The 26,612-nt window shown below is 34.6% G+C and overlaps 1 protein-coding gene across 1 annotated transcript in view; it reads left to right on the top strand.

Annotated features, from left to right (window-relative positions):
- Positions 1-26,612, top strand: part of CDH12 (cadherin 12) — a 529,677-nt gene that overhangs the window by 372,415 nt on the left and 130,650 nt on the right. Inside the window, exon 4 of the mRNA XM_017809416.1 lies at positions 1,898-2,313. Coding sequence (XP_017664905.1) covers positions 2,083-2,313 — 231 coding nt within the window. The 5' untranslated portion in view covers positions 1,898-2,082. The remainder of the gene's footprint in view (positions 1-1,897; positions 2,314-26,612) is intronic.

Raw genomic sequence — 26,612 nt, 5'->3', positions numbered from 1 at the left:
AGAAAAGAAAAGAAAAGAAAAGAAAAGAAAAGAAAAGAAAAGAAAAGAAAAGAAAAGAAAAGAAAAGAAAATTAATTTTTTGTGGTGAACTCTTTTTTGCAACTGATAAGGGCATCTGTGCTGCAATCATGTACCGCAACACCTATCAGCTTCCCACTTTTCTGTCCCTCCCATTCATCAGCTTTTTGAAACTGTAGAGAATGAAGTAAGCACTGGCATTGCACTTTCCTGACTCTGCAGTCAGCATTCTGGAAAGCAGTCTGTGAGACCAACAGAGAAGGGGTTAAAGTGTTCCATGTCTTGCACTTGGTTACTAACCTTTCAGCCAAGAGGGAATTGCTCTCCTTTCATAGAAGTCTTTCAATCTCTTTGCATTACTTTTGGTGCTGTATAACATTTTAAAAGCTCCGTGACTGACAGACATGGCCGGAGGCAGAGCTCTGCTGGGAGAACTGTAATGTACAATCTTCTCAGCAAAGAGAAGTAGTATAACAATTAAGTTGAATACAGTATGATTTTGGCATTTCTGAAGTAGTGCAAACTATCTCAACACTCCTTTTATTTATTTTCACGTCCCAGCTATGGCTGGACAATTCAAAATGAAACTTTGAGTTCTTTGTTTAGTTTTATTTCTTTTGTATGTTTCCTGGTTACTGTGATTTTGCCACAAAAACTCTGCAACCCTGGATCAGGAGAGGCACAAAGAAATACATACCAAATACATTAATATTGAGTGCAGATCTCCAGTGTGGTTGGGTCTGCTGGAATAAAATCCGTAGACTACAAATTATAGTGCAAGTAAGAAATTTGTAACCATTGCACTAAAGAATACTTTGCTCTAAATGAAATATCTTGAACAGAACTTAGGAATTTTTTTTAAAGGCTCATGAGCAGGTGGGAGTTCTTTGCTCATTTTTATCCTTTCTGGAGATAGAACTAAAACATTAACTTGCACTATATACCTTTTCACCAGGTTTTTTACTATCTTTTTTATTAAGACCTAAAAGATAATCTTTGAAATCTTGCCCTGAATTTAGAATAGGAAGTTCAGTTATTTGTCTAGGGTGGGGTTTTTTTCTTCTTTAAGAATTGTTAGGTTTTTGAGGCTTTCTATTTAAATACTGCAGCATGTACCTAAGAAATAACAATTTCTATGTTATTTATTTTTATGGATAGTAGTAATATTATTCATAAGGAAAATATAACCTTTGGCAGTATTTGAAAATGAAAAATATATGTGGTTAGGTACTTTATGATTCTTCTTTTTAGAGGTCAATATCATGTCATTGATTTTTAGGCAGAACTCTATTGATTTGCTAGAAACCTGTGCTTAAAAATCAATGACACAATATGGTCCTAACAAAGTGGTGAATTCCATAGTGCTACAAATTAGGTTTTTTTTTTTTAATGTAAAATGGACCTATCTTAAATACTACAGGCAGTATTTTTTATACCTGGCAACCAGCAGACTGTAGAGAAGACCTCAAGATGCTTTTCTAGCAGAGAAAGTAAGCAAAGAATTTCTTCTCTGGACAGTAGGACGGAAGACTGGCTCCTCTCTTCTCAAGAATTTTCTTTGTAAATCTGGAGTAAAAGTATTTGATATCACTGATGGATAACAGTTTTCTTTGAAAACTAGGTCATAAAGCAAAGGCTATGGGCCTGTCCTCAGACAGACACAAAGGGAATGCTAAGCAGAGCAAGCATAACATATTACTGTAATAACTGTACAATGTTCTAGAGCAGCTCAGTGCTACAATGGAAATAGCAATCTCTTTTAAACTGTGATTCTTAATCTTTTTCTTTGTCTCTAGAAAGTAACTAGGTGTGAGAATTTTGATAAATGCTTCAATGTAATTTTATGTAATTTGATGTTGCATGTAAATTTCTTTTATAGGTCCCTTTAGATGGAATTTAATGCAGCAAAAACCTTGTCATCAGAAGGATTAATGCCTGCGTTAGTATTTCTGCAATAAAATTAGAAGCTAAGTTGTGAAGGCCACAGACACCTCAAACCTGGATTCATCTGCTCTGCGTTAAGTGCTGGAGTTTTTATTACTTGCTGTAGGGAAGACATTGCCAATGCTTACAAGAAACTGCTTATCCCTGCTTCTCTGGGTCCTGTTTGATGGAGGTCTCCTAACGCCACTGCATCCACAGCCACAAGAGATTTTAGAAGCAGAGCCAAGAGAAAATGTTGTCCCACTGCCAGGGAGGAGGTCATCTGCTCAGCGAGTCAAACGAGGCTGGGTGTGGAATCAATTTTTTGTGCTGGAGGAGTACATGGGCTCTGAACCCCAGTACGTGGGAAAGGTAATTTTTTACTATTTCTTTAAAAGTTTAAATGATAAAAATAGAAAAATGTATTATAAATGTGTACCTGTTTCTGATGGGACAAATCTTCTTCAACTGACAGTAATTCCTTCTGTTCATTGCTTTTACCATTCAGCCTCTCATATAGCCACTATATACTTTCTATCTTTGCATGTTTGTCTTATTTCCTTATTCTTGGTTTTGGAAGAAAACAAAAACAACAACAAACAAACAAACAAAGGGATTTCTGAGATAAGTTTGTGGTGCATAACTAAATTTAATTGAATCTACAGTAATAGCATACTTGATTTTTAGCAATGAATACTGGTCTGATATCAAGAGATAAGATTTAAAACATAAATCTCTAGCCCAGAATCCACAGACATTTCTGTGATTTGTATGGTTAGTCCAAGTCAGTTTTCAGCTAATGAAGACACGTATTTTTTGCTATCTTATGCCTCAGTACCACCTATTTTATTTCTGATTGTTCAGGTTGTTTTCAAGTATTTCTAATATGTTTTATTGCTTCATAATTCAAACTCTTTCATTATAGGTTTTCTAGTGTGTGTAGGCATGCACATTCTTTCATGCAGAGAATTCATGCTATTCTCTCATTATATGACAACTGTTTCTGTAACAGTGCATAAGTAATTGATAGCCAACAATTTGAGGTGTGTGTGAGAGGGGTGAATTTAAATAATAGAATTTTCAGACAGGAAAGCTGAAAATGAGATCTGAAAAAAGTCTTAGCAGAGTATATAATTGGATGCTGTGCATAATTTTGATTTTAAGGACCTTAATGAAAACAAGAAGTCAGGGATTTGGTTCCTGGGTCCCCAAATGCCAGTTCCCTCAACAGCAAGGTTCAAATACTCCTACCAAAAAATGAGTCATGATGCTTCAGTTTTTACTTTGATACTATTTTGTAACTGTTTTTAATGTAAAAATCTGTGCATTTTTTTACCCCTAAATATAAATTAAATTAGCAGGAAATTAATTTCCCTCCTATTCTTCCAGAAATCTCTTTTGAATTGAGGATATATAAATAAAATGTGGTTCACCAGATTATTTAACAAAGCAGCCAAAAATTTACTTGCATATTACACATGTAGACATTTGTGTTAAACACTAAAATATATTAGTCAAAACAATTTACAAAGCAGTATGTTTATGGCACAAAGATAATATAATGAGCTTGTTTTACAGTCTGAAGAAAGAGGAACCAAATAATGAAAAATTGCATCTTTGTCCTGGCAACTTGCTAAATATGCAAACAAGGACTCTAATCACATTCAGTGCTGTAGCACAGGCAACGTGATTGTTGTGCTTTTTACCTCAGAAGACAGAGATGTTATTGCTGCACCATTATATTTCACTGCTCTTTATTGGTCTGGGTAGTCATTTAGGGTCAGTTCTAAGCTGCCAAAATAATATTTATTCTGCACTAAATTGACTATTATTAATATAGTGATGGGTCAGCTGCTTCATTCTTTCTGTGGTCCATTGACTTTAAGTTTATGATCAAGATTAGAACTAATGGAATATTTTCATTAAGAGTAACACTTATCACAGATTTACCTGGCATATCTGTACCTCTTGAGACTTTTTTGAACTGTTGCAAGTTGTGGAAAAGACACTTATCAAATATGAGGAAAAAAATCTAATTGCAGAGTAGCACACACAATAGCGAAGCTTCTCGACAGGATATCATATACCACTGTTACCTAATAAATAAAATAAAATACAGAAGGGTCTTAGTGGTGAAATACAAAATAAACTAGGATGTTTACTTAGAACATCAGTAACATTAAGACAACTTGCTTTCAGCATAGAGCATTTAATTCCAGATTATAACTTTTTTCAACAAATTTTGTTGCCTGCCTCATGATGTGTTTTACAACTTGTTATATCTATATTAACGATTTGCTTCCACATATCTGACAAAAAAACCCAACTGCCAGTTTTTGTATGTCATCTTTGTTGAATCTCTTACGAAAGCCCACGAGAGATAGAGATGTGTTTTCCCCTTATTTTCCACAAAACCTCTCAAAGAAGGTATAACACTGAATGGGAAAAGCCCCTCAGAGAAATTGCACTTTTAAATCCATATAATGAAAGCCAAGTTTAATATAAATTCAAACCATTGTCAACATACTGGAATATACTCACCAGCAGCTAATCAATACCTTTAGGTCTTATGTAATTTTTAAAAATCGCATACAATTTTTAAGATGTGAAATGCAGTTGACTTCTTGATTAATTGCAGAAATTAGTTTGCAGAAATAAATTATTTACCATAATTAATGTTTATTCTAAAAGCATATATTTACAAAGCAATTCTTTTTATAATGCTACTGTTCTATATTTTAAAGTGGTAATATGTGTATGATAAAGTGTAGGATATTTTATGTGACTTGAAATCCCAGGGTTTTTATCTTCTCCCAGCCATGATAGCCAGATAGCTGTGCATTGGCATTTACATTACTTATTATAGAACTACTGCACTAATAATGTCACATTAATTTATAAATAGGAGTTTAATGTATCTATTAAAACAGCTGACAGTTTCACTAAACAGTTAAGGGTGACTAGTTAATTTTGCAAACCTCCTGTAAGAGAATACAGATTTACAGCAATAACGGCATCTTAATTCCTTTCATGTCTGTTTTTAGGAGGCTGTCTCAGGAAGTGTTAGGTTACAAATCAAAATATAGCTTGCAGGTGGTGATCTTGAAATAGTGTTGCAAGTTGACATATTAAAAACATTTAACCTGAATATTAGAGTTTGGAAATCTTCTGCTCGTGTAATCTGGAAGAGCCATAAAAATCCATCAGAATGCTAAACAAAAGATAGCCCCTTTACCAGGCATCCAGTGAGCAGATCCAGTCTATAAAGCAAAATTAGGATATGGCATTACTCTGTGACCCATGAAAATGAAAGGGATGCTGAAAGGCTTGCTGTAAAATAAGACTTGCACAGTTATTTTGCAGTGCTTTATTTGTTCTTCTGGTACTGTGAAGCCCCAGAAGGCCAGGCAAAATAGCACATGCATGGATGAAGACAAAAACGTTCATAATTTTTTTTATGCAAAAGCTCAATTCTCAGTGAATGGTGACAGAAATCATCAGAGTATCAGGTCCTCAAGTATGGCCAAGTCCCAACACAGTTCATAATCACAAACAAGGTAGCAATTTTAATTGCTGTTAGCCAAGGGTAGCAACTCCAATGGAACACTATAAATCTTTCTGCAACCTTTCTTAATTGCTGTGTTTCAATAGTGACATTCAGAGACAGCAAAATAAACTGAACATTCAAGAAATAAAATAGACAAGAACAGTATACGTTCTTCATTGTCAAGATAGTACTGGTAAAGGTTTTTAGTTGTGATCCATGTAGCACGCTTCCCTTTATATGTGTCTTTGCATTCCTAATGTGTAAATGCATTGCATCTTTCTTGTGTTGTACACCTCCGCAGTTGCTTTTAGTTAGGATTTTTGCTGTCTGTCCTCAAGCTTGTGGAGACACGAATATGGCAACTTGTACTGGAAGCAGACTGGGTGCATAGGAAAAGATTGCAAAGTCCTCTTCTATGGAATGGCTATTTCTCTTCTATTTTTCAATGTGAAAAAAAACAAAAACAAAAACAAAAAACAAACCCAAAAAACGCCTCAGCTTGCCAGATAACTTTTTGCCAATGAACAACCTATGTTTTGCAACATTTTGTTCTTTAAACCTCTGTCATATTATACACACACATACAAACTACTACAGATATTTTTTACTAAGAAAAAGATGCTGTAAAATTTAATAGTCATGACTGTTCTGTGGCAGTACAGGGTGCATGTAACAATACAGTATTTTTCATCTGAGTCAGTCCTGAGAAAGTCTCATCATCTTCAGAGGTTTGCCTATATATCAAGGCAGAAACAGTGCTGATTTGGAGGAAGCAGAGCTCTGTATCTGTGACCAGATCAAAGTGCTTTTTTGAAACCTAATAATTTATCTTCTGCATTTGAAATATGAGCATAGAATTCATTTATGCTTTTTGTAGGGGATAGTTTTTAATATAACTGAATTAATGTTGACCACCTTCCATCAGGCTTAAATCAACACATTCTTCTGAATACAGTATCATTTTACAGTTATTTTCCCTCTTAGGTGAGCACCTGGATGACAGGGAACTCTGTAAAGGAAATTTTGCCCTGCTTGTGTAAAATCTGTTTAGACAAAAAATTTTACAGTGCTGTGGCTATCATTTTGGCATCATTTATATGCAGCGAGTTAACCTGAAAGAAAAAAGTTAAGGAAGAGAATTTGCAGTAAATTTGAAAACCACTGCCCTTTGAAGAAAAAAAAATGCTTAAGTCTGTTCATAACTGTACTCTGATTAATCTGATTTTTTTAAATTATATTTCTACTAGATTTCTGTCTAGAGAGTCACAATAATATTTCATTTCAAGTTGTCCAAAGGGTTTTCCTGGCCTATCAGATTCCATGCCCACAACTGAAGTCACAATATTAGAGAGACCTGTGTACCTTTTCCATTAGACATTTGCACAGGGCCATCATCAAGGAGAGGAAAATTTTTTCAGGGACTGCTGCTAGTAATGTATTAATTGACTCCCCATGATGCAGGACATCACAGTTACTCATCCCTGGATGATTTTAATATGAAAGATATGCTATTTATAAGAATGATCTTGTTCAATACATCATACAAGAGTTCATATACCCACCTCTTCACAGTGAAATCTTAGTTAAATCTAAGGTCTTAGTGGTCCTTAGAAAATAATTTGAAGCCTAATCAGGCATTGTCACATTAACCTGGTTTACCAAACCAGCTTACTGAGCTTATGCCATGCACCTTTTCAGGTAAAGACACTGAAAATTTATTACGGATAAGAAAATTGATGAGGAAAAATGAAATGGTAAAAAAAAGTGTAACAGGAATCAGAACTGGTAGCAGAACTCTGGCTTTCTTATCTTGCTGTGTTGAGCTGAGACCTATGTCTCACTCACTTATGTCTGGCTGGTGAAAAAAGTGATGACATTAAAAGCTTTGCATCCTGTATATTGCGTAGAGCATGAGACACAAAGCAATTTTGACAGTTGCACATGAAAGTGTGAGAAGGAAGTGGAACCATGGAAACACAAAACTCCCATGAGCAAGTCAGACAAGCATTTAATGTTTACTCTTGCAAGGTTATCTCTTTACAAGGTATATGAAGACCTAGTTTTATTCTTACATGAGGTAGAGGTGAAGAACGTAAACAGAATATTTCTTATTGATCTAGTGGCTTCACTTTGTTGATTTACTTAGATAGCTCATAGCAGGACATTTATCAACAAAATACTGGTAGTAGTAACACCTCTTGCCGGTGGTCCTTGCATTCATGAAAATTTTATGAGACATTTGGAGATGAAACAGAAAAGAGAACTATGTTTTCACTGGTTGTACGGGAGACAAGAAAGAATGAGTTCGGGATGAAGAGAGATCAAAATAAAAAGGAAGGACCAATTTCTTGAACTGTCACACATTTTAGAGGATGTAGAAGGTTGAGGTCATTGTTCTGAACAGCTAAGGAGGTCACAGACTGAAATATTTCAAACTCTCAAATTTAGCAGGCTGTATTACACAAGAGTTCAGTGATCAGTGTAGGAAATTGAGAGCCTGTGGAGATCGTCCTCCTAGCATGAAGTGACTGGCTCTCACAAGACCTCTGAACAGAGCTAAGTGGATGGTGCTGATGAAGCTAGCATTATGTCTGACATTTATATTGCCAACACAGATGGAAAAATAAAAATGAGGTTATAGAAATTATCTGCTAAGGAAAAACCTTATATCTATTGTAGTTTTATTTGGAATGTTTTTGTATAAATGGCTTCATCTAGGCAGGAAGTTTATTTGAACTGGGAAATATAAGAAAAGATAGCTTAACAAATATTTATAAAATTCTCTGAAGGACTTCAGGTGAATAGACAAACTAGAATATAGTTATTGCTTTTAATCCAGGAAAATTTGAAGATTTAAAATATATTTAATCTAAATATAGAGTTTGTCTGAGAATGTCTGATTCACTGGTAGATTTGGATATAGTGTTTCTGACAGTCAGATCAGACACAGGCATGTATTATGTATGTTGGCAGTGCAAACCGAATTTGTAACTAGTAAAACATTAGACCATCAATTACAATTGAGCTGAGATCATGATATCTCCTTTCTGGAAGAGCATCAGAATGCCAAGTAAGAAGTTAAATAGAAATTTCCAAGACAGCAAAATGTAGGGAAGTATTAAATGCCTATAGCCATTCTGATATCTGAGTAACAATGGGTAAATCAAAGTAACAAGGAGGCTCAGAAATGGAATAAAAGTTATGATTGCTGCAACATGTGCTGTATTAAAAAACAAGGGGATAGCATAAAGCCTCACTTAAATACGCTATGAAAATACAAATTCTCAGTAGGAAAAGAAAAAATATGGAAATACTGAAGAATTGCTACGTGCCAGGAGACCAGATTAAAGCTCAGGATTTCATATCTGTGAGGTGGATTGTTTTTTTCAAAATGTGGATTTTTTTTCCTTTTGCTCACTTTGGAGGCATGTGGATCTGGTATTAAAAAAGCAATTGCAAAAAAATTTAAAACAGCAAGTTTCACAAATAGAAATATTAATTCTACTCAAAATAAATAGTTGTTAAAATGAAAACCTTTATATGATTTGTATATTACTACAGTTTTCACTGAAAAGTAGTGCCACAGAAAGGGACCTGGGAGTCCTGGTTGATGGCAAGTTGAATATGAGTGAGCAGTGCCCTGGCAGCCAGGAGGGCCAACCATGTCCTGGGGGGCCATTAAATAAAGCATTGCCAGCTGGCTGAGGGAGGGGATTGTCCCACTCTGCTCTGTAGTGGTGTGGCCTCACCTTGAATATTGTGTGCAGTTTTGGGCATCACAATATAAGAAAGATATTAAGCTATTAGAGAAAGGAGGGCCATGAGAATGATGAAGGGTCTGGAGGGAAAGCCATGTGAAGAGCATCTGAGATCACTTGGTCTGTTCAGTATGGAGGAGACTGAAGGGAGACTTCATTGCAGTCTACAACTTCCTCATGAGGGGAAGAGGAGGAGCAGGCACTGACCTCTTCTCTGTAGTAACCAGTGACAGGACTTGAGAGCATGGCCTGAAGTTGTGTCAGGGGAGGTTTAGGTTAAATATTTGAAAAAGGTTCTTCACTCCGACAGTGGCTGGGTACTGGAAGAGACTCCCCAGGAAAGTGATCACAGCACCGAGCTTGACAGAATTCAAGAAGCATTTGGACAATGCTCTTAGGCACACGGTGTAATTCTTCAGGATGGTCCTGTGCAGGGCTAAGGATTGGACTTGATGATCCTCATGGGTCCCTTCCAACTCAGAACATCCTGTGATTCTGGGATTAAATTGCTTCAATCAAATACAAATAATTATTTACAATTTATAAAAACATAGCATGAAAAATCACCGGTGAAGTTCAAAATCAATGTTTGAGTATAAAATAAAATCTAACAAAATTTTTTAAAACTTAAATTCATTTTTTTTGAATAAAATGATAAATATCCTGAAACAAAAAACATTTTCAGAGTGAGAATCAATCAATCAATTCTTAATGAAACATGCTCGATAAGAAAAATTGGTGTGCTCTGAGGAAATTATAATCTCTTTCAAATGAAAACTTGTTTCATAATAGCTGTATGCTATTATGCTTAGTGTGTGGTAGTGCCAAAAGTCTGGCTGCCTGAGAAGCTGAAAAACAAAAGGTAAATGAAAGGAATTTTTTATTATACCTTCTGCTTTACTTCTGTGGAAGAAGTCCTTGTTTGTCTTGCAAGCTTAAAATCCTTAAGAGTTCTGTATATGTTTGCATACAGTCTTTATGTGCAGAATGAATCCCACATACATTGGAGGACAGCGTTCTGGATGAATAAGAATTTAGGCCTGTTAGGAATGTGTACAACATCCTTTTGATTTTTCTTTACTACTTTGGGTTTTCAAATGAACTTTTCTGGTGCTCAGTTCAAGTTGCCCTTTAAAGAGGCTTAAGGTGAGGCAAGATGAGAGAGAATTTTCTGTTACAATATCCTAGAGGATAATGTCAATGAATGTGTTTTAATTAGTAAAGCCTTTTCTCCCAGTGACTGGCAGTGAGTTAACTGTAGTCTCTGGTGATGTTGCTATGCCAGTCAGCAGAGGTTGTTCTATTCAATTTTTCTCATGACGTTGGCTTTTAGCAGTGATGTCTGAGTAAGATGTTGATCACAGCTGATTCTGAGTCTTTTATGTTTTCTTGTAATCTTGGTGTTGGTGTAGAATAGTTCTCTATGTTGTAGAGAGTAGTAGTTCTCTACATTGAAGAGAGTACAGTTTTTTAGTGTTTTATAATGCAGGAACCAAAGATATTTTCTTTAGTGTGTCAAAATGCAGATTTGGATAGTTAATAAGAGCTTTTGTGTCAAAAAAAATCAGCCTATAAATATTTATGTATTTTTTGCTTATTTGAATCAAGAATGACAAAAAAAGAGTGATGCAGGACAGTCTAATTGCTTTAATAATATGTCTTTTCTTACTGTGAGAACTGGAGCATAAACTGTGGAAGAGAAAGCCATGAAGTCTCATTGAAGTTATTAGTGCAAGGTATATCTTCTAGAATCCAAGATTACTTTTCAGTACTGTCGTATAAGCCAGTTAATAGCTCTTGCTTGTCAAATCCAACTGTATCAGCCCAAGAGCAAGTAACTGCTTCTAGTTTAACTCTAATTGATGTCAGTAGTAGAGTCCGAGAAAATAATCAATGACTGTTTGCAGAATCAGGAGATTCCTGTACAAGCCTGATGAATTCTGGCAGACAGCATTTGTGCAATTTAAGAACCATTATAAAGATGCTGAAAATTTAGAACACTGATCAGTATAACTGAAAATTTTTTTCAGTAAAGGTATGTGTCATTGTGGAATTTTAAAAAAGTACAATATTTACTTATTTAGAGTAATTTCTATGTTTAACTTTGTTAAAGGGCAATAACACACTTATAATTTATGTTAGAAACAATAATTTTAACTTTCTTTTTTTTGTATAGAAAAACATAGGACCAAAAAAATTATTCTTTTATTTCGATGCAAACAAGATTGGTTTGGGGTCTTTTTGAGTACTATTTTATTTACTTTATTTACCATTTTGACATGTTCATTCCAGTGCCATGTCTGAAAGCTCTTGTAAGGCCTGGTTCTGAATTGCGCGTACTAGATCATTTCTTCTTCATCAAGGTGAATGTAAAATTCTGTCAGATGAGTCTGGTAGAAACAATAGCATAATTTTATTATCCAGGAGAGTAAAATTAGATATATTAACAATTAAAAAATAAACTAATGTCTAGCTTATTATTTTGGTTTGGAGCAACTTTTTTTTTTTAAGAAATTGTAATTGATCTTACAAAAAAAATGAATTATTCTGTCCTCTACATTTATTACCATTTTTATAATGTACAGTGATTCAGAGAAGTGTTTTTATGAGCCTCATCAGTAAGACATCTGAACGTTATAATGACTATCCTTACACTTGCTCTGTGAGGCAAGAAAGTATTAGCTCTCCTCTCTAAGTAGGGAATTGAAGCACAGGAAGGCTGAATTACTCGTCAGAGTAATTACTGAAATTAAATTGAACCCTAGAAAGTCCATCCTTCTGATTTTTTATTATTCTTGCTACATGTGGGGTTTTTTTAATATAAATAATGGTCTACAGTTTGATTTTGTCTGAATTGATAAGTAGGGAGTTGTGTCTCAGTTAAAGAACACAGTAACAGAGAGCTGGGCAGATCTGTCTACCTGGAAATGAGGTTCCTGATTAAATTTCTCTACATCCAGCTCTGCAATGCTCTTTAGATTAAATAGTTAGCTTCCAAATCTTTTCGTAGTCTTGGCATTAATAATGTCAGATTTGTAACTGCAAGGTGAAGTAAGCTTAAGGGAAAGAAGGAAGGGGATAAAAGGTCAATGCTGCCAAGGCCTCACTAGCCTACTGTATTCATGGATCATCAAACTAAATGACTAAACTATTAAAATAACAGAGAAAACAGAAAACCAGAAATATTGTGTTCATAATTATATCTCTGTATTATGCTTTATGGATCTTTACTTGTGTTCCTTGAAATAGATTGTTAACATGTTTCTTTGGGGATCCCAGCCCTAGAGACTGATTCAGAAGTAATTGCTTCCTCAGTGTATTAAATAATTCTGACAGGATGCTCATTTTCTTTAATTATCTCCAAGTATCAGTAGTTAAAATCTTGTTAAAAATAATGGTATAAGTAATGGCCTATTGGGACTACTTTTCCTATAAGCTACACAAGATAATACGTACTGAATTTAATCACATGTTATGCATCGTACAGATAATTTTGTATTATTGGGGAAAATATAAAATGGTATTATTTTGAGAGAAAAAGGCACCTGCAACCCCTCTGCCCAATATCCACAAGACAGGAATGAAAGATTCTTTCATTCTGTGTGTTTGTGTGGGGTCTGCTGTCATGTTTGTTAATGATGGACACACTAAGAGTTAAATAAATAGGCTGAAGCTATTTGCTTTGGTAATTATATCTCCAGTGTTACTTTCCAGTAATGTAGCTTAAACTGCAGGAAAACAGTAAATTGCAAAGATAAATATAGGTAAAATTATACAAGGACTTTGCAAAGCCATTGATAGTGTATCATGACAATGTCTTAAAAAACCCCTGAAAGTCATTTATAATCTTAATGTTCATTAATGCTAAAGGACAAGATGATCAAGGGCTTAAAACAATGCCTAAAAAGAAAGTTAATTGTGACATTTGTTTAAATGCAGCCAATACACCACACATTTTGACAGCATTTATTAACCCAAAATATTTTCAGAAAGTTGATCTTCAGGTTCAAGGATTTTAAAGTAGAGTTTCATTTTTTCCTGTTAAACTCCTGTTCACTTCATATTATGCCACCACGAATTTTATAACCAGCTGATGAGACTGGTATACTGTATATTCTTACTTAAAGAGAAATTCCCTTTGTTTATAATGCAGGCATTAACCAAAGCCCACTTACATTTTGAACTGTGTCCAAAAATTAAATGGGAGCTTTCTCTAAAAGTTATTTCAGATTCTTTCAAAATCAAGAAGTCATATTATGTCTTAAATACTAAAGTCGCAACCGTGTTTCAGAATCATTACTCAATAGCTGACAAATCTCCACGAGCATTTTCATTCCGATTTAAAATGCACTTATGAGGCAAATCTCTCCATCATTCAGACTTACGGTACTTTTGTTCACATCAGGAGAGGTCCTGGAGAGTACAAACTAGATCACTTCTGGATAAAAAAAAGACTCAAGAGGACGCACTACATGAATTGGCACTTAGTGCATTGAACCAGATGAGATGTTGTTCACAGCAAAAAGCCCTGAGATGCATTTATTGCCGGCATCATTCCTCACCGTCAGCTGCTTCATTCTACAGAATACTCTCACTGGTTCATGTTACTTGCTAACATAGGTACAGCTTGTGTCTAATAAAAAATAGATACGGAGACACTACTCAAGGCTAGGTGGATCCTTTCATGTTTAGTCAGCTGTCTTTCTCTAAATTTAAGTTAAATTTTCCATTATTTTTAAGAAGAACTTCTAAGAAAAAGTGATATATACAGTCAAATGTCCAAAGGTGGGGAAGAAACTATGCAGAATAGTAGTATAAAGCAAGAGAGTGATTTCAGTTTTGGAGTAATTCCTAATGATATTTATCTTTATGTAATTTATATGTCTCAATGTGTCATAATTTCGTGTTTGTAATGTACACCTCTCATAGCCTACAATCCTTGAAAAGCCTAGGTACTAAAAGTGTGTACATGGTTTACACAAAATCAGGATATTGATTTAGAAGAAATGAACTTCCAAGGTACAGAGGCAAGAGAGAGGTGCTGCATGTGTGCACATGTGTGTGCCCGTGTGTGATCTGCAAGTAAAATTACATTTGCCTATATGTCTTCTTCTTTTTGTTAGTTCTGTATCTTATTTGTGTTAGAACATTTTCAGCCATTATTTTTTGCATTGTAAAAAAACATACTAAGAACAGTAAAAATGATGAGAGAGATTAAATTTATGTTGAATTCACTGAGAGACATCCATTGGATTAAATTTTGACTTGATCTTAATTGATTGATAAAAAAACCCGCATGAAACAGGCAAGGTAAAGTTATAAGAATCATGACAGAGAAATGAAGAATTATTTGTTGTTGTATTTAGTTAATAAAATATGGTCTATTTAAAGAGATTTTTTCACTGCAATAATGTAAGATAAAATGAAGTATTTTTTTATTAAAAAAAAGAATAGTGCAACTAAAAAATGAATTTTTCAAGATAAAAATTTTAGTATGAAAAAATTATACAAGGTGTTATGAAGAACATAAGTAATTTTCCAAATACTTTTTTATGCTCTTATCAGTATTTTTATTCTTGTGAAGGCCAGTACTTTCTTCTGAATATGTGCTCCTAAAAATACTCATTGTAATATTTTTTAAACTACAAAAATTAATATTTCAAAACATTTTTATACATGAAAGAGATGAAAAAGGATGTATATATTATTCACAATCTGTGATAGAGAAAACTTGTATGTAGAAGGCAGTCTAAAATGCCATCTGTTTTTCCTTTAAGATTCTCATAAAATGTGTATTTTTAAAATACTTGGCTATGTAAAATTCATTTGCCCTTTCTTTTGGAAACATTTGCTAGCTGTTTTGCAACATCCATTAGTAAAGCGTATGATTTACACCTTTGATCATAGTCATCTTTTTTTTCCTTCTTTTCTCTTCTTTTTCATTTTTCTCTTCTATGTCTTAATAGGAAAAGAACTACTCTAAAACTCCACAAGCATAGGGACAATCTGTGGGTGTATATTTGTGTGTGTAAAACCTGCAGCTGGGGAAACTTCATTTGATTATTTACTTTTGAGCTGGTTAGCAATTCAAATTTTCTTCTCATAGGTCCACTGGTTTCACTGTCTTGACCTTTAGTGTTTTTGACCTTAAACCTTCATTGAATTGACCCAGTTTCATATGGAAGGACGACAAGTCTGCTTAGGTGATGTTCTCTGTTGAGCTGGCATCTCTCTGTTCTCTGTTCACTCTCTCTCTTTGAGTTACTCAGCTGGAGTTACTGAGATTGATCAATTCTTGGATGTTTCCTGCTGAAGTTCTATATATTCTGCTTCATTTCCCTGACCTTTGAGGTTCTATGGCTTGAGTGAAAAGCAAACAGTGCTCATCTACAGTTGCCGTTGTGCTGGAAGGCAGCTGAATGATAGAGTACTGCCATAAAAGTCACTGAATTCTGTTTACAAATTGTACCATTGGGCTTCTTTGTACTGTTCTACTTCTTTGTTTGTTTCCCTTACTCTAAGTTGGGTTGATAATGCTCTCTGTAAATTGATGTAAAGTTATCAGCTCTAGCTATTATATGAACATGGGTTTGTAGAACCTGAATGTCATTAACTTTCCTTTTTCAAAGCCCGTAATACCTCCGGGACTCTTGACAGTGTGTTGCTACACAAATCCTAAATACACCCTGCAGTGCTGATATGTGCTGCTAATTTGCTGTTGTCATGACTAGTTTATTATTTTGCCTGTCCACAGGGAAAAGCATTTTTCCATCCTTTTCACAGCTGGCAGTACTGCTCAGCCAGGAAATATAGGAGTTCTTGCGGACTAAGTAGAGAAAGAGTTGATATCTGCTGCCCTGGCATAGCATGGCACACATACTTCTCCTGAGGGACAGAGGTAGGTGTAGCAGCAGGATCAGTCCACAGAATGTAGTCAGTAATGCTATGAAAACAAAGGTTTACTTGCACTTTTGGGAAGTCATCTGAAAGCACTTTACAACCTTCCCTCAATGATTCTGGTGAGTCTACATTGCTGTCCTGAGGAGGGACGTATGTTAGAAAGCTGCACTGAAGTCATGGGGAGAAATATCCTCTAGCTGAGATGTGTAACTGCTCTTTTATAACCTCTTTATAGACAGGTATGTGTCTCTTCTTAGCTGTGCTTTGTACAGCTCAGCCTGGCTGAAACACCTGTTCATCTGCCGATCAAAGTCATGACATTCACAGATCACAGAGAAGAACCACTCTGTAAATTTTTTTTCCATCTTCAAAAAATATTTCTCGGTGCTCTTTCTTAAAAGTGAAAACAGTGCTTTTGAGGACAAACTTCTTTAAGTAGAGTTGGCATGTATCAAATTTTTTTTGAGAGGGAATTTAATCAACATTTTTGCATTCATTTATGTGTATGAACAAATCAATTTTTAATTTATGGAATAATGAGACATGTTCAGACTTTCCCATTGTTTTTTCTTCTAAAATACAGTTTCATTTCACATTTATCTCACATTTAAGAATGAATTTGTGAATGTTTATTTTTACAGATGTAAAGATAAGAGTTCTTACTGAAGAAGAAAAATCCCAAGGAATCCCATATTCCATGGTCAGTTACACGGTGCTAAAAACAAAGGAGTCTACACAAGCCCCAAAACTGTTACCAGGAGTCCAGAGCACTAAAAGTTGACAAAATAGATACTTCAGGAAATCAGAAATGCTACAGTAGCTGCAGCTGGTACACCAAATTATGAAGAAAGTATATTACTATTTTTCCAGATACCAGATGTTCCAATAATGGAAACACCACTACTTAGAAGTATTGTTTAAAACAAACTGATTTAAAGATTATTTTTATTTAAGGGGAGATTGGTATTATAATGGCTTTTTAATTATGCTGGCTAAGCCAGTCTAACTAGGTCATTAAGTTAATGAACAAATTAGCAAAGAAATCTTGATATATTTATGAATTTCAAAATCTTTATTGGGTTGTCTCAATAATTTTATCCATTTTAAAAGAATATTTACAGAAAATTTAGTATTCAGATGAATTATTACAGAAGAACATCATCCTGATAAGGCTGTAAGTGTGCTGGGACATAGTTTATGCATGATTTTATAGCATGAAATTTCATTTTGACAGGTGTTTGGCATCCCACAACACCAATTCATGTTTCTTCTAAAGGTATCATTAAGATGAAAAGTATGTGCTTTTAAGGCACACGTATAGTAAATCAAAAGCTTGGTCTTGCCTAACTTTTTTTTCTGTTAGTGCTATATGATTTTTCAAAGCATATTTTTCAGCACTCAAAACAAGGCCAGCTGGATGCCAACAAGAGATGAATCTGTTCTGAAAGCTTAAAAAGGCCCATGACAAGTGAATGCTGTATTCTTTTCATTCTCTTAAGCCAGCCTCTCAAAAGACTTAGTTTTAGAGTAAAGGTTGTAGCTGTAAACTGGATCTTATAGCAGCTCAACAAGGATGGCTATTTCCCTGTGCAGGTGTGGAAGGTGAGGGTAGGAGGGTGGGAAGCTCTGTCTATAAACCCTTTTTCTATTCCTATTGAATCAATCTCCCCAGTGTTCCTTTAAAAGAACAAGCTCTGTGGGGCATGTGGCTGTTATAAGTAGACCTGTGCCCTGCTGTGGATATGGGTTTTGGCAGTTAGATGTTATTTCCTACACGCAAATAAAGTGCAATCTGCAGAGTACGTCCTTGCGTGGCTTTTCATGGGTGGTTTGCACGCTGTCTTTGTAAAGACTGTACCCGCTCTGCACAAATAGTCATACACTATAGGAGTTTAGTAGTCAGATCTTGCCTCCTGAATGAGATAGGAAAATATAGCTTGCCTCAATGGCAGAGTGCATTACTCTTCAATTACTGTAAGCACTCCTTAGAAAAGAACACACTCGTAAGGCAGTTTCACCACATTGAACCTATTCTGATTTGTTGAATAAATAGTGCAGAAGATCAATCATTCTCAGATATCCTTCAAAGAAATGAGATTTTCTAACAAATAACTTTGCACTGAAAATAAATGTTTTAATAATCGATTTTTTTATAGAAATAGAGGTGCTTGCTTTCTACAGGTTCAGTAATTTGTCTATCTAGAGTATTTTTCCCTAAAAAAAAAAATAAAAGGGCAACAGAAATAACTATTGTTTTCTGGCTTAGTAATTTTTGGCAAATTCAGTAGGAAATAAGGGCAATTACTTCTTCATTATTTGATTTGTTTTAAACAAAAGCACTCTGTTTATATTTTACCTTTCTGAATGAACTGGATGCAGTAATTGATTTCTCTTCCTATGTAAATTAGACTACATTCTCTTTTATTTTTAAATTTAGTTCAATTTATGGTACAAATATTGCTAGAGTAAGAGCTTCATTAACACACAGGTGCTATTTCATTTGATCTGGTCTAATTATAAATAAGGGCCAGTGTTCTGCATTATCATTAATAAATATGTAGTTTCTATACATACATCTTTCAGGTACAATTAAAATGGATGGTCAATAGATTGTATGTTTTCTTAAAGTGCCTTATTCACTGTAGAGATTCTGTATTATTCAGTGAGTAAAAATATTTAAATTGTCTTTTTGAAGAGGTACAAACATGTTTCTCAGTCCTCGTTTCTACATTTGGAGTAAGTGTCATAAGATGATGAACTTGAGTATTGTCTTGCAAATCTGTGAAAACTTAAAGGCAGATGGTAAAGGAAAGATGATTTTTGATGCTCATAAGGTCTCCAGACAATAATTATTTTCTAATAGATAAGTCTGTTCTTATGATCAAAAAGGGCACGTGTGTCATTTATCAAACCAAAGAAATATTTTTTAGGAAAATTTCTAAAAACAGGTTCCCTTTGTTAAAATTACTTCCTTGATCATAATTAACAGCTACTGCAAATACAGGTGAATTTAGCTATCAATAGCTGCAACATTTGTCACTGAAAGAAGCCTTACTTCTGTGAATACTTATAAATGGATAATACCTCTGCCATGTAACAACTAACTCCTGCACCAGTGGAAGGATTTCACAGTCATTTCTGCCTAACAGAAATATTATTATTTGAAGTTCTGGAAAATGAAAGGGAGGGAAAGGGGTAGAGAGAGAGATGGTGAATGATTTCCACATAAGAAAAGACTTCTATTGTTTCCATTTTAAGACCTTTAGTTTGGTAAAACTTTTAAAGGTGGAAAGAAAATTTCCCTAAGTGTGTGAACTTAAACAAAAAAGAATGTTTACACTCAGTATCCAGGAGAGAACCCTGCTAATGCTCTGCAGGAAAGTACTCTGCTAGTACTTGCAAGGCTCTAATTATTATGGAATAAAATTGGAGACAATGGGAGTTTTGCCATTGAATTTTTCAAGTCCAAGATTTAGGCTTTATGGACACGGTTACACTTCCTAGGAGACTGAAGAGATTTTGCCCCTATAAATTATTTTCCCCATTACCATATGCAGGAGGATTTGGAAAAATTAACATCTCTCTTGTTACACTGAGCAGTTCTGTCAGAAAAAGGATAGAATATAGTCTCACCCAGATACAGTTCTTATTCCTCACCTCCTGCTTCTTCCCTCTTCCAAGTTCCCTGTAGGAATAACTTTCCTGCCCTTTTATCTCTCAGATAAAATTACCATCTTCTCTTCCTCCTCCATCCCCAATAGCAGCAGCAGAGGTTGTTGTTCTTTCATCTCATCAGTATAAAACATAAGTACAGCCACAGTTATAGAAAACAGAGATCTTACAGCAGCTGAACAATTCTGTTCCAAATTATAAAGCTTTGAAAATTGTTTAATTAATACATTGTGTTTTCCACTGATTTTTAGGAAGATTTTTCTTTATTCATTAAAAACATGAGTAAATCTTGCAAGTTATAGCTGTAAGTAGCATATAACTTCATGTAAACTCAACACGTTTTTAAAAATTGCATTGGGAAAATCCAGCAGAGATAATTACATTCAGATTTATAATTAAACTGCTCCATTTAAGCAGAAATGATTTAGCCTTGAGCTGTGGAAGATATTTTTCTTTTGCTTGTTAGTACTTAGGTGTGACATTTCTATTAAAAAGAAGGCATATCATTCTTACTGAGTGCAGCTTAATGATATGTGAAATATGAATGTATCCATAACTTAGAATATATACAGGATTTCCAGGATTTGATTCAGTTCTGCATAGTGCTGTATAAATGCTGCTTGTTTTAAATAATCCAAGCTTGAAGAACAAACTCTATCTGATGCTTTTACCTGTGTCTTAGGAACTTACTTTTCTCCCATACAAAGGTTGATTAGTTAAAAGACCTCACTGAAAGAGAATTTTTTCTTATTTTTGCAAAACATCAAAAAAAAAAATCTGTGTTTCAAACCAGAAGAAAATGCAAACTATGCAGCATGTCACTTATCTGTATTGCTTTATCAAAATGAAAGAAATATGTATGACATAACCCTTTCCTATACTGCTTCTGGAACCTGAGTAAAATCAACATTTGCTATGTGATAATACAGCCTTTAAAAATATTGTTATGAGGAAATCTTGCAACTGGAACATGATTCATGTGACTGTGCTTTTTTGGAATTGATGCATTAGGCACAGAAGAAGTCTTTCAGTTTCTTTGCTGTACTTTCTATTCATATATCACTTGCACATCAAGCATTATTCATTCATGACAGCTGGATTATTTTGGGGGCTTTTTGTGTGTGTGTGTGTCACAGATGCATGTTTGCCTGGGTTTTTTGGGCCAACTTAATACAAAGTGGTTAAAAATTCAGAAGATATTATGTTTCACTCAAAAAATTCTCTGCCTGTAAAGGCCGTAAAATTATCCCTCTAATATATGTGTTAAAATTGATATTTTGCACCTCTATGATATAACTAAGATTTTTTTTACCTATTTAGAAGAGAGAAGTGGTCAAATAGTTTGTGATTGTATGACTTGTCACAGTGATAGACAGGTTGAGGCAAAATCTTTCTACTCTGTCATTCCCTACTTGTTCTAGTGTGTCATAATGAAACAAAAAGAGACACCTTAAATGACAGAGCTTTAGAGAAAGTGTGATTTACAGAACAGGTTTTCTGTATTTAACATAACATTGAATTCAAATACATAAGAAGGGAGGTTTTATATTCATTTGCTATGTAGTCAGTTAAGAAAAATATTTGAAATAATGAAAAAGAAATGTATTAAGGGAAAGATCAAAATGAAGAAATCTTCATCAACACCAACAGATTGTAATAGGCCTTTGCTCTAAACCCATCCCAGATCAAACTGGAGTTGAAGAGCATACTGTTATAAATAAAAAAATTAAACAGCAAAAGATAAATTTGCTACCTAAAGTTCCAATCAATGTCAAATTAAGCATGAACTTTTCTAATCAGTTTATAATCTTTAGTCTTTCTAAATGCAATGGATTTTAAATGGATACTCTTTCAGCATATGTTTCCAGTGATGGTTTATTTGAAAAGGTGGAGACCTTATAGTTCTTGTCTTTCTTTTCATGTTCTAACTACAAGAATCTGTAATTTTTAGCTTATGACAGAGACTGTGTTGAAAGTACTTGAAAGGTGTGCATTTATCAGTGATTTTTTTAAAAAATTTTATTATTATGTTTGACACGGAAAAAAATCAGCATAGGTAAACTACTAGGTAGTGCAACTGTAGTCCGTATAATGATCTTGTGTTCTTTCATGTCTCTGCATGTTGTAGAATTGTGACTTCCTAAAGTAGAGTAAACTTAGTTTAGGGAGTCTTAAGTAGGGTGCACTTCTAGGAACTATACTGAGCCTTTGACTTTACAGAGAAGCTATCTGCGGAGATTTTGTACAGCTGAGTCAGGGAGCCAGAGTCAGGCGTGGGATTCACTTTGTTTGTGTTCATGTGCGCCATTTCTGTGACTGTGGAGGTCAGCTAACCCCTAACCACAGTTTTCTGTGTTAGGACTGATTAACAGTAGGAGATAACTGACTTCATGAATACTATGCCCTTAGATGTTTTTTATTACATAGCTGGATATATATTTCTTCTCCTAGTTGCAGCTATGGTGTGGAAATGTATACTGTCCCTCATAACAGGTTGCTGCTTGCTCAGAAGAGCAACTCCAGCAAGAAGTTTGAGTTTTCCATAATTAATTTCAAAAGAGCCAGGCTTAAAAAAGCCAGCCATTTTATTCCTTTAACTAGATGTAACAGTATGATATAAAGAATTTCAGGGGAATTCAATTAGCTCCAGATGTTTAGGGTGGAGAAGTGAATGCCACCAAGGGAAGGAATGGGAAGCTGCTCAGAGCCATGATCGCTTCCAGCAGCATGACAGTCATCAAGAGGCAGCTGTCTTTTTGTCTGTCACTTCAGAAGCAAAATGGCATACCCTACACTTTCTTCCCTATGACGTATTCATAACTAATCCTACAGCCTACACGAAGATATTCCTTTTGGCATGAGTAGGACAATTAGTGTAAGAGAAAAAAAGTCATGCAACTGACCGGCTGTAGTTACAGCTTCCATGGGAAATTAAATCTCAAGAAAAAAAAACAAGTACATAATATCATGACCCATTATTAGGTGAGATGGCGAATCAAGCATGTGTCCTCTGATACTGATGGTATTTTCTGTGTAATGCCCAAGTAGTTAACCATGATTTTATACCTTGTAGCTTAAGACATCTATAAAGTATAATTCTACAGAAAATGGATCACATTCACACATCCTTGAAAGAAAACAGATTTTGTCATTTTACTTCTCAAGCATAAACACCTCATTTTAGACTGAAAATATCTAACCTTGCCAACAGCTTAATTTCAGTGACACTTTGCAATATAAAGTTCCTGCTTGTTCTCAGCTTTTTGAACAGTGGTTATCTGATGATCTTCAGAGAGATTATCTTCATAAATATAATTAGACTGTCATTAGAATTTATAAACTCTTTTCTAATAGATGTCTTACAAATTTTGCTTTAGATGTAACATGTCATGTAAAAACTTCCTAAGCCCCTTGTGTCTATTATTATGATATTTATTCATATAGCATAATTCATATTTTCATGCATTGATATTTTATATATGTTGTAGAAGGGATACAGCAGAGAATATAGTAAAAAATAATGTATTATTGTCAGTATGTGGTATCTAGAGAGATGCAGATCTGTTTGATTCTTACAGTGTTTCCTCTTTCAAAACAGAAATACTGAAAGCATATATACTTCCCAAAAAGATCACCACCCCTTCATACTTACAATTTTAATTGATTACAGCAATTCCATTAAGCATTTTTCAGATTTTGCACAATTAAATAACAAGTGTCTAGAATTTGATTGTAATGTTGTCTTCATTTAGTGTTCAGGAAAAAAAAAAAAAGTATTGCCTTGAATAGGAATACAACTATCTCCTGTCTAAAGCTGTGATGATTTTTTTTCCCCCAGAACCCTGTTTGTGGCAAATGCCCTTCCCTCATTTCTCAGTTTTTGGGCATCAGCATTATGCTACCACTTAGCCACAGGGACTCCAGTCAGGCATTGGTACAGAGGGAGTGCCAGTGTTTTCACAGGTGTAAATCAAATTGGCTCTGCTGGTGCCAACTGAAATGCAGCCATTTGTAACAGGTGATGTCTTCCACAGGCTCCTTCAAAACAAAGGATTGTTTACTACAGATTTCAGGTGCACAGCAGGGAAAAGCCACACGTATGAATGAGGATACATGGCACAACCACTTTTCTCATTTGATGCATCAAGGTCTTTGGAGTGTGAGGGTTTCAGATTCAATCCCTTACTCTGTTCCTGTTAAATATTTTGAAAAATCCTGAACTTATAAAAATTGGTGAGATGGTGAAATCATTTTCCACTGAGCTGACATCAGCAGCTGCACTTCCATTGTAGCTCATATTGCTTCAGTAGGATGGATAAGATTACACTGGACAAAGAAGAAATTGGAAGTTGATAAATTTCCTCAAATTTTCTCTCCTATTGCTGTCTAATGACCAATAGTGGAATTCATTGTTGGAACACGTGATTATGTTACTTTACTATAGTAACACCTGTGCAGATTCATGGTCCCATCAGCTGTTATCATTCTGCAAAAAATTTCTCCCAAATGACGTTCAACATAAATGTGGACTTAAAGCTATCAATATAATCATACATTGTTAAAATGTACACTGAGTACATTGTAACATGGATTTACGTGAGACCAGCAAGAATAGTTTAATTAAAAACTTACTTCCAATAGTCATTCTTACATTAAAGTTTGAGAGGACTAGAACACAGACGCATCATCTCCAACTGAAATGGTGATGCAAAAATAATAATCTGAAATATATACAACTTGTAATTTACATATATAATTACTTGCATCATTAAATTATCTTACAATATTATTGATAAATTTTATTATTTCAATATTTTATTGGTGCATAAATTTTCTCTTTTATCAATATTTTTCTGTCTGTGGCATTTCATAAAAGATTTTTTTTTGACTGTGATTTTACAAGTGTTATTAATAAATTCCACATAATGCAATAAAAATATTATTGCAGAGCAGAATTAGAAAAAGAACAATCCCTGATCCCTCAAGTGAGTGATGTTTATAGGAATGAGGATTCATCTGAACTGACCAGGTCAGGTACTGCTTTTATTCCTTGCTAATGACTTTCTTGCCATCAACTTACTAACTGACAACCACACTTATTATTGGAAAAGTGTGGTCTGACTTAGTATGCTTAGACTAAATCCCCATGACATAAGGAAATAATGTTTTACTTAATTGGATAATTAGTGTTTTAATTTAAAAAAAGTTCAACTTTATTTGCCAAATAGGCATCATTAGAAAAAGTGTATAAATTATTTTTATTTAATTCTTCTTGAATAAGATTGTATTCTAATCTAATTTGGGCAGAAAGAGACTTTAAAATGCAGAACCACGTTGTTTTTTACTATTTTTGTAAAAATTAGTCAGAAGAATGCCAATTCTTGGAAGCAAATATTTTACTAAACAAAAAAAGAACATAGAAATACACCCCCAAGAAAATTAGTCATGATAATAAGATATGCACTGCTTATTAATTCAAATCCTTTTTTTTAATTTTTGGTGTATATACATGTATATATATATATACACACATACATCCTTTAATTGGCATCTTTAATTGTCGTTTGAAATTCTCATAGCACTAAGAAAGTCTGTTCACAGATGGAAGTCTCTTATAAAAGCCCTGTACAAAGCTGGTACAAAGACACCTCTTCCTATTGCAAATAATTTTCAGCTTTAAAAGGAAACAAAACCTTCTTTTCCAAATGACCTTTAAAAAAAAGTAATTATTTTCTCCTTTTGTTCACCTTTCTTTTACCTCATCATTTTGCACTGGGACTCAGCTATCATAAAGGTCTTTTCCAACCTAAATGATTATATGATTCTTTGATTTTAATTGCTCCATGTTTCCATATACCTATTTTATAGATTGTCGTTCATCCAACCCATTTTGTAGTAGTATCCTAACTCCTCTCAACACAAGCTTTAGGGCTTTAGTCTGACTAATGCATGGTAACTGACTATTCAGAAGATGCCCTAGGTTATCCAAATTTTTAGGATCAGGAAACATTTGCACTGACTGTTGTGAGAAGATTTCCCCTTGTCCCTAAATGTCCTCTGAAGGTGGATATGTCTGTGATGGAGAGGGGAAGAAAGAAAACCTACTTTACTGAAATTTGATTAGCACTGCTGTTTTTCTTTCTCAATTTTCTTGAATTAAAGTCTCTGGCACCATCCCCCCCTTTTATTTTGTGGAAAATTTCAGGTTTTATGTATTTTTAGAGGGAAGGAATAAATACACTTGTGTAAAAGCGTACAATACGCTTGTGTAAAATCTAGTACAATAGATTCTAATTATCAATTTTTAAAAGAAACTTTGAAATCTCTGTAGACCATAGAGTTCTTGTCAATAGAAAATATGTGTAGAATAATTATATTTTAGAAGTGCAATCTTCCAAATAGAAAGTCTGCTCAAATGGTTAATATTAAAGATTTCTCTAGACTCATTTACACTCTTCTCTCCTGTAGTGGGTATCCCTGTTCCAACACAGACTTTTGCATTTGAGGTCTGCCAAAATAGGTGTGTTCGTGTCTATGTTTACTATACCTGCCTTTTTTCCTTTCCTCAATTCAGGACATCATTCTGTGTTTGCAGTCTTAGGTAATACTAGAGTTGAATGTCGACCTGCTGGAGGGCAGGAGGGCTCTGCAGAGGGATCTGGATAGACTTGAGAGATGGGCTGATTCCAATGGGATGAAGTTCAATAAAGCCAAGTGCCGGGTCCTGCACTTTGGCCACAACAACCCCATGCAGCGTTACAGGCTGGGCACAGAGTGGCTGGAGAGCAGCCAGG

Source organism: Lepidothrix coronata, unplaced genomic scaffold, assembly GCF_001604755.1.
Source record: "Lepidothrix coronata isolate B3197 unplaced genomic scaffold, Lepidothrix_coronata-1.0 Scaffold26, whole genome shotgun sequence".
Taxonomy (NCBI): Eukaryota; Metazoa; Chordata; class Aves; order Passeriformes; family Pipridae; genus Lepidothrix; species Lepidothrix coronata.
Note: the sequence above shows the minus strand (reverse complement) of the source record. Positions and strands in the feature narration are given on the sequence as shown.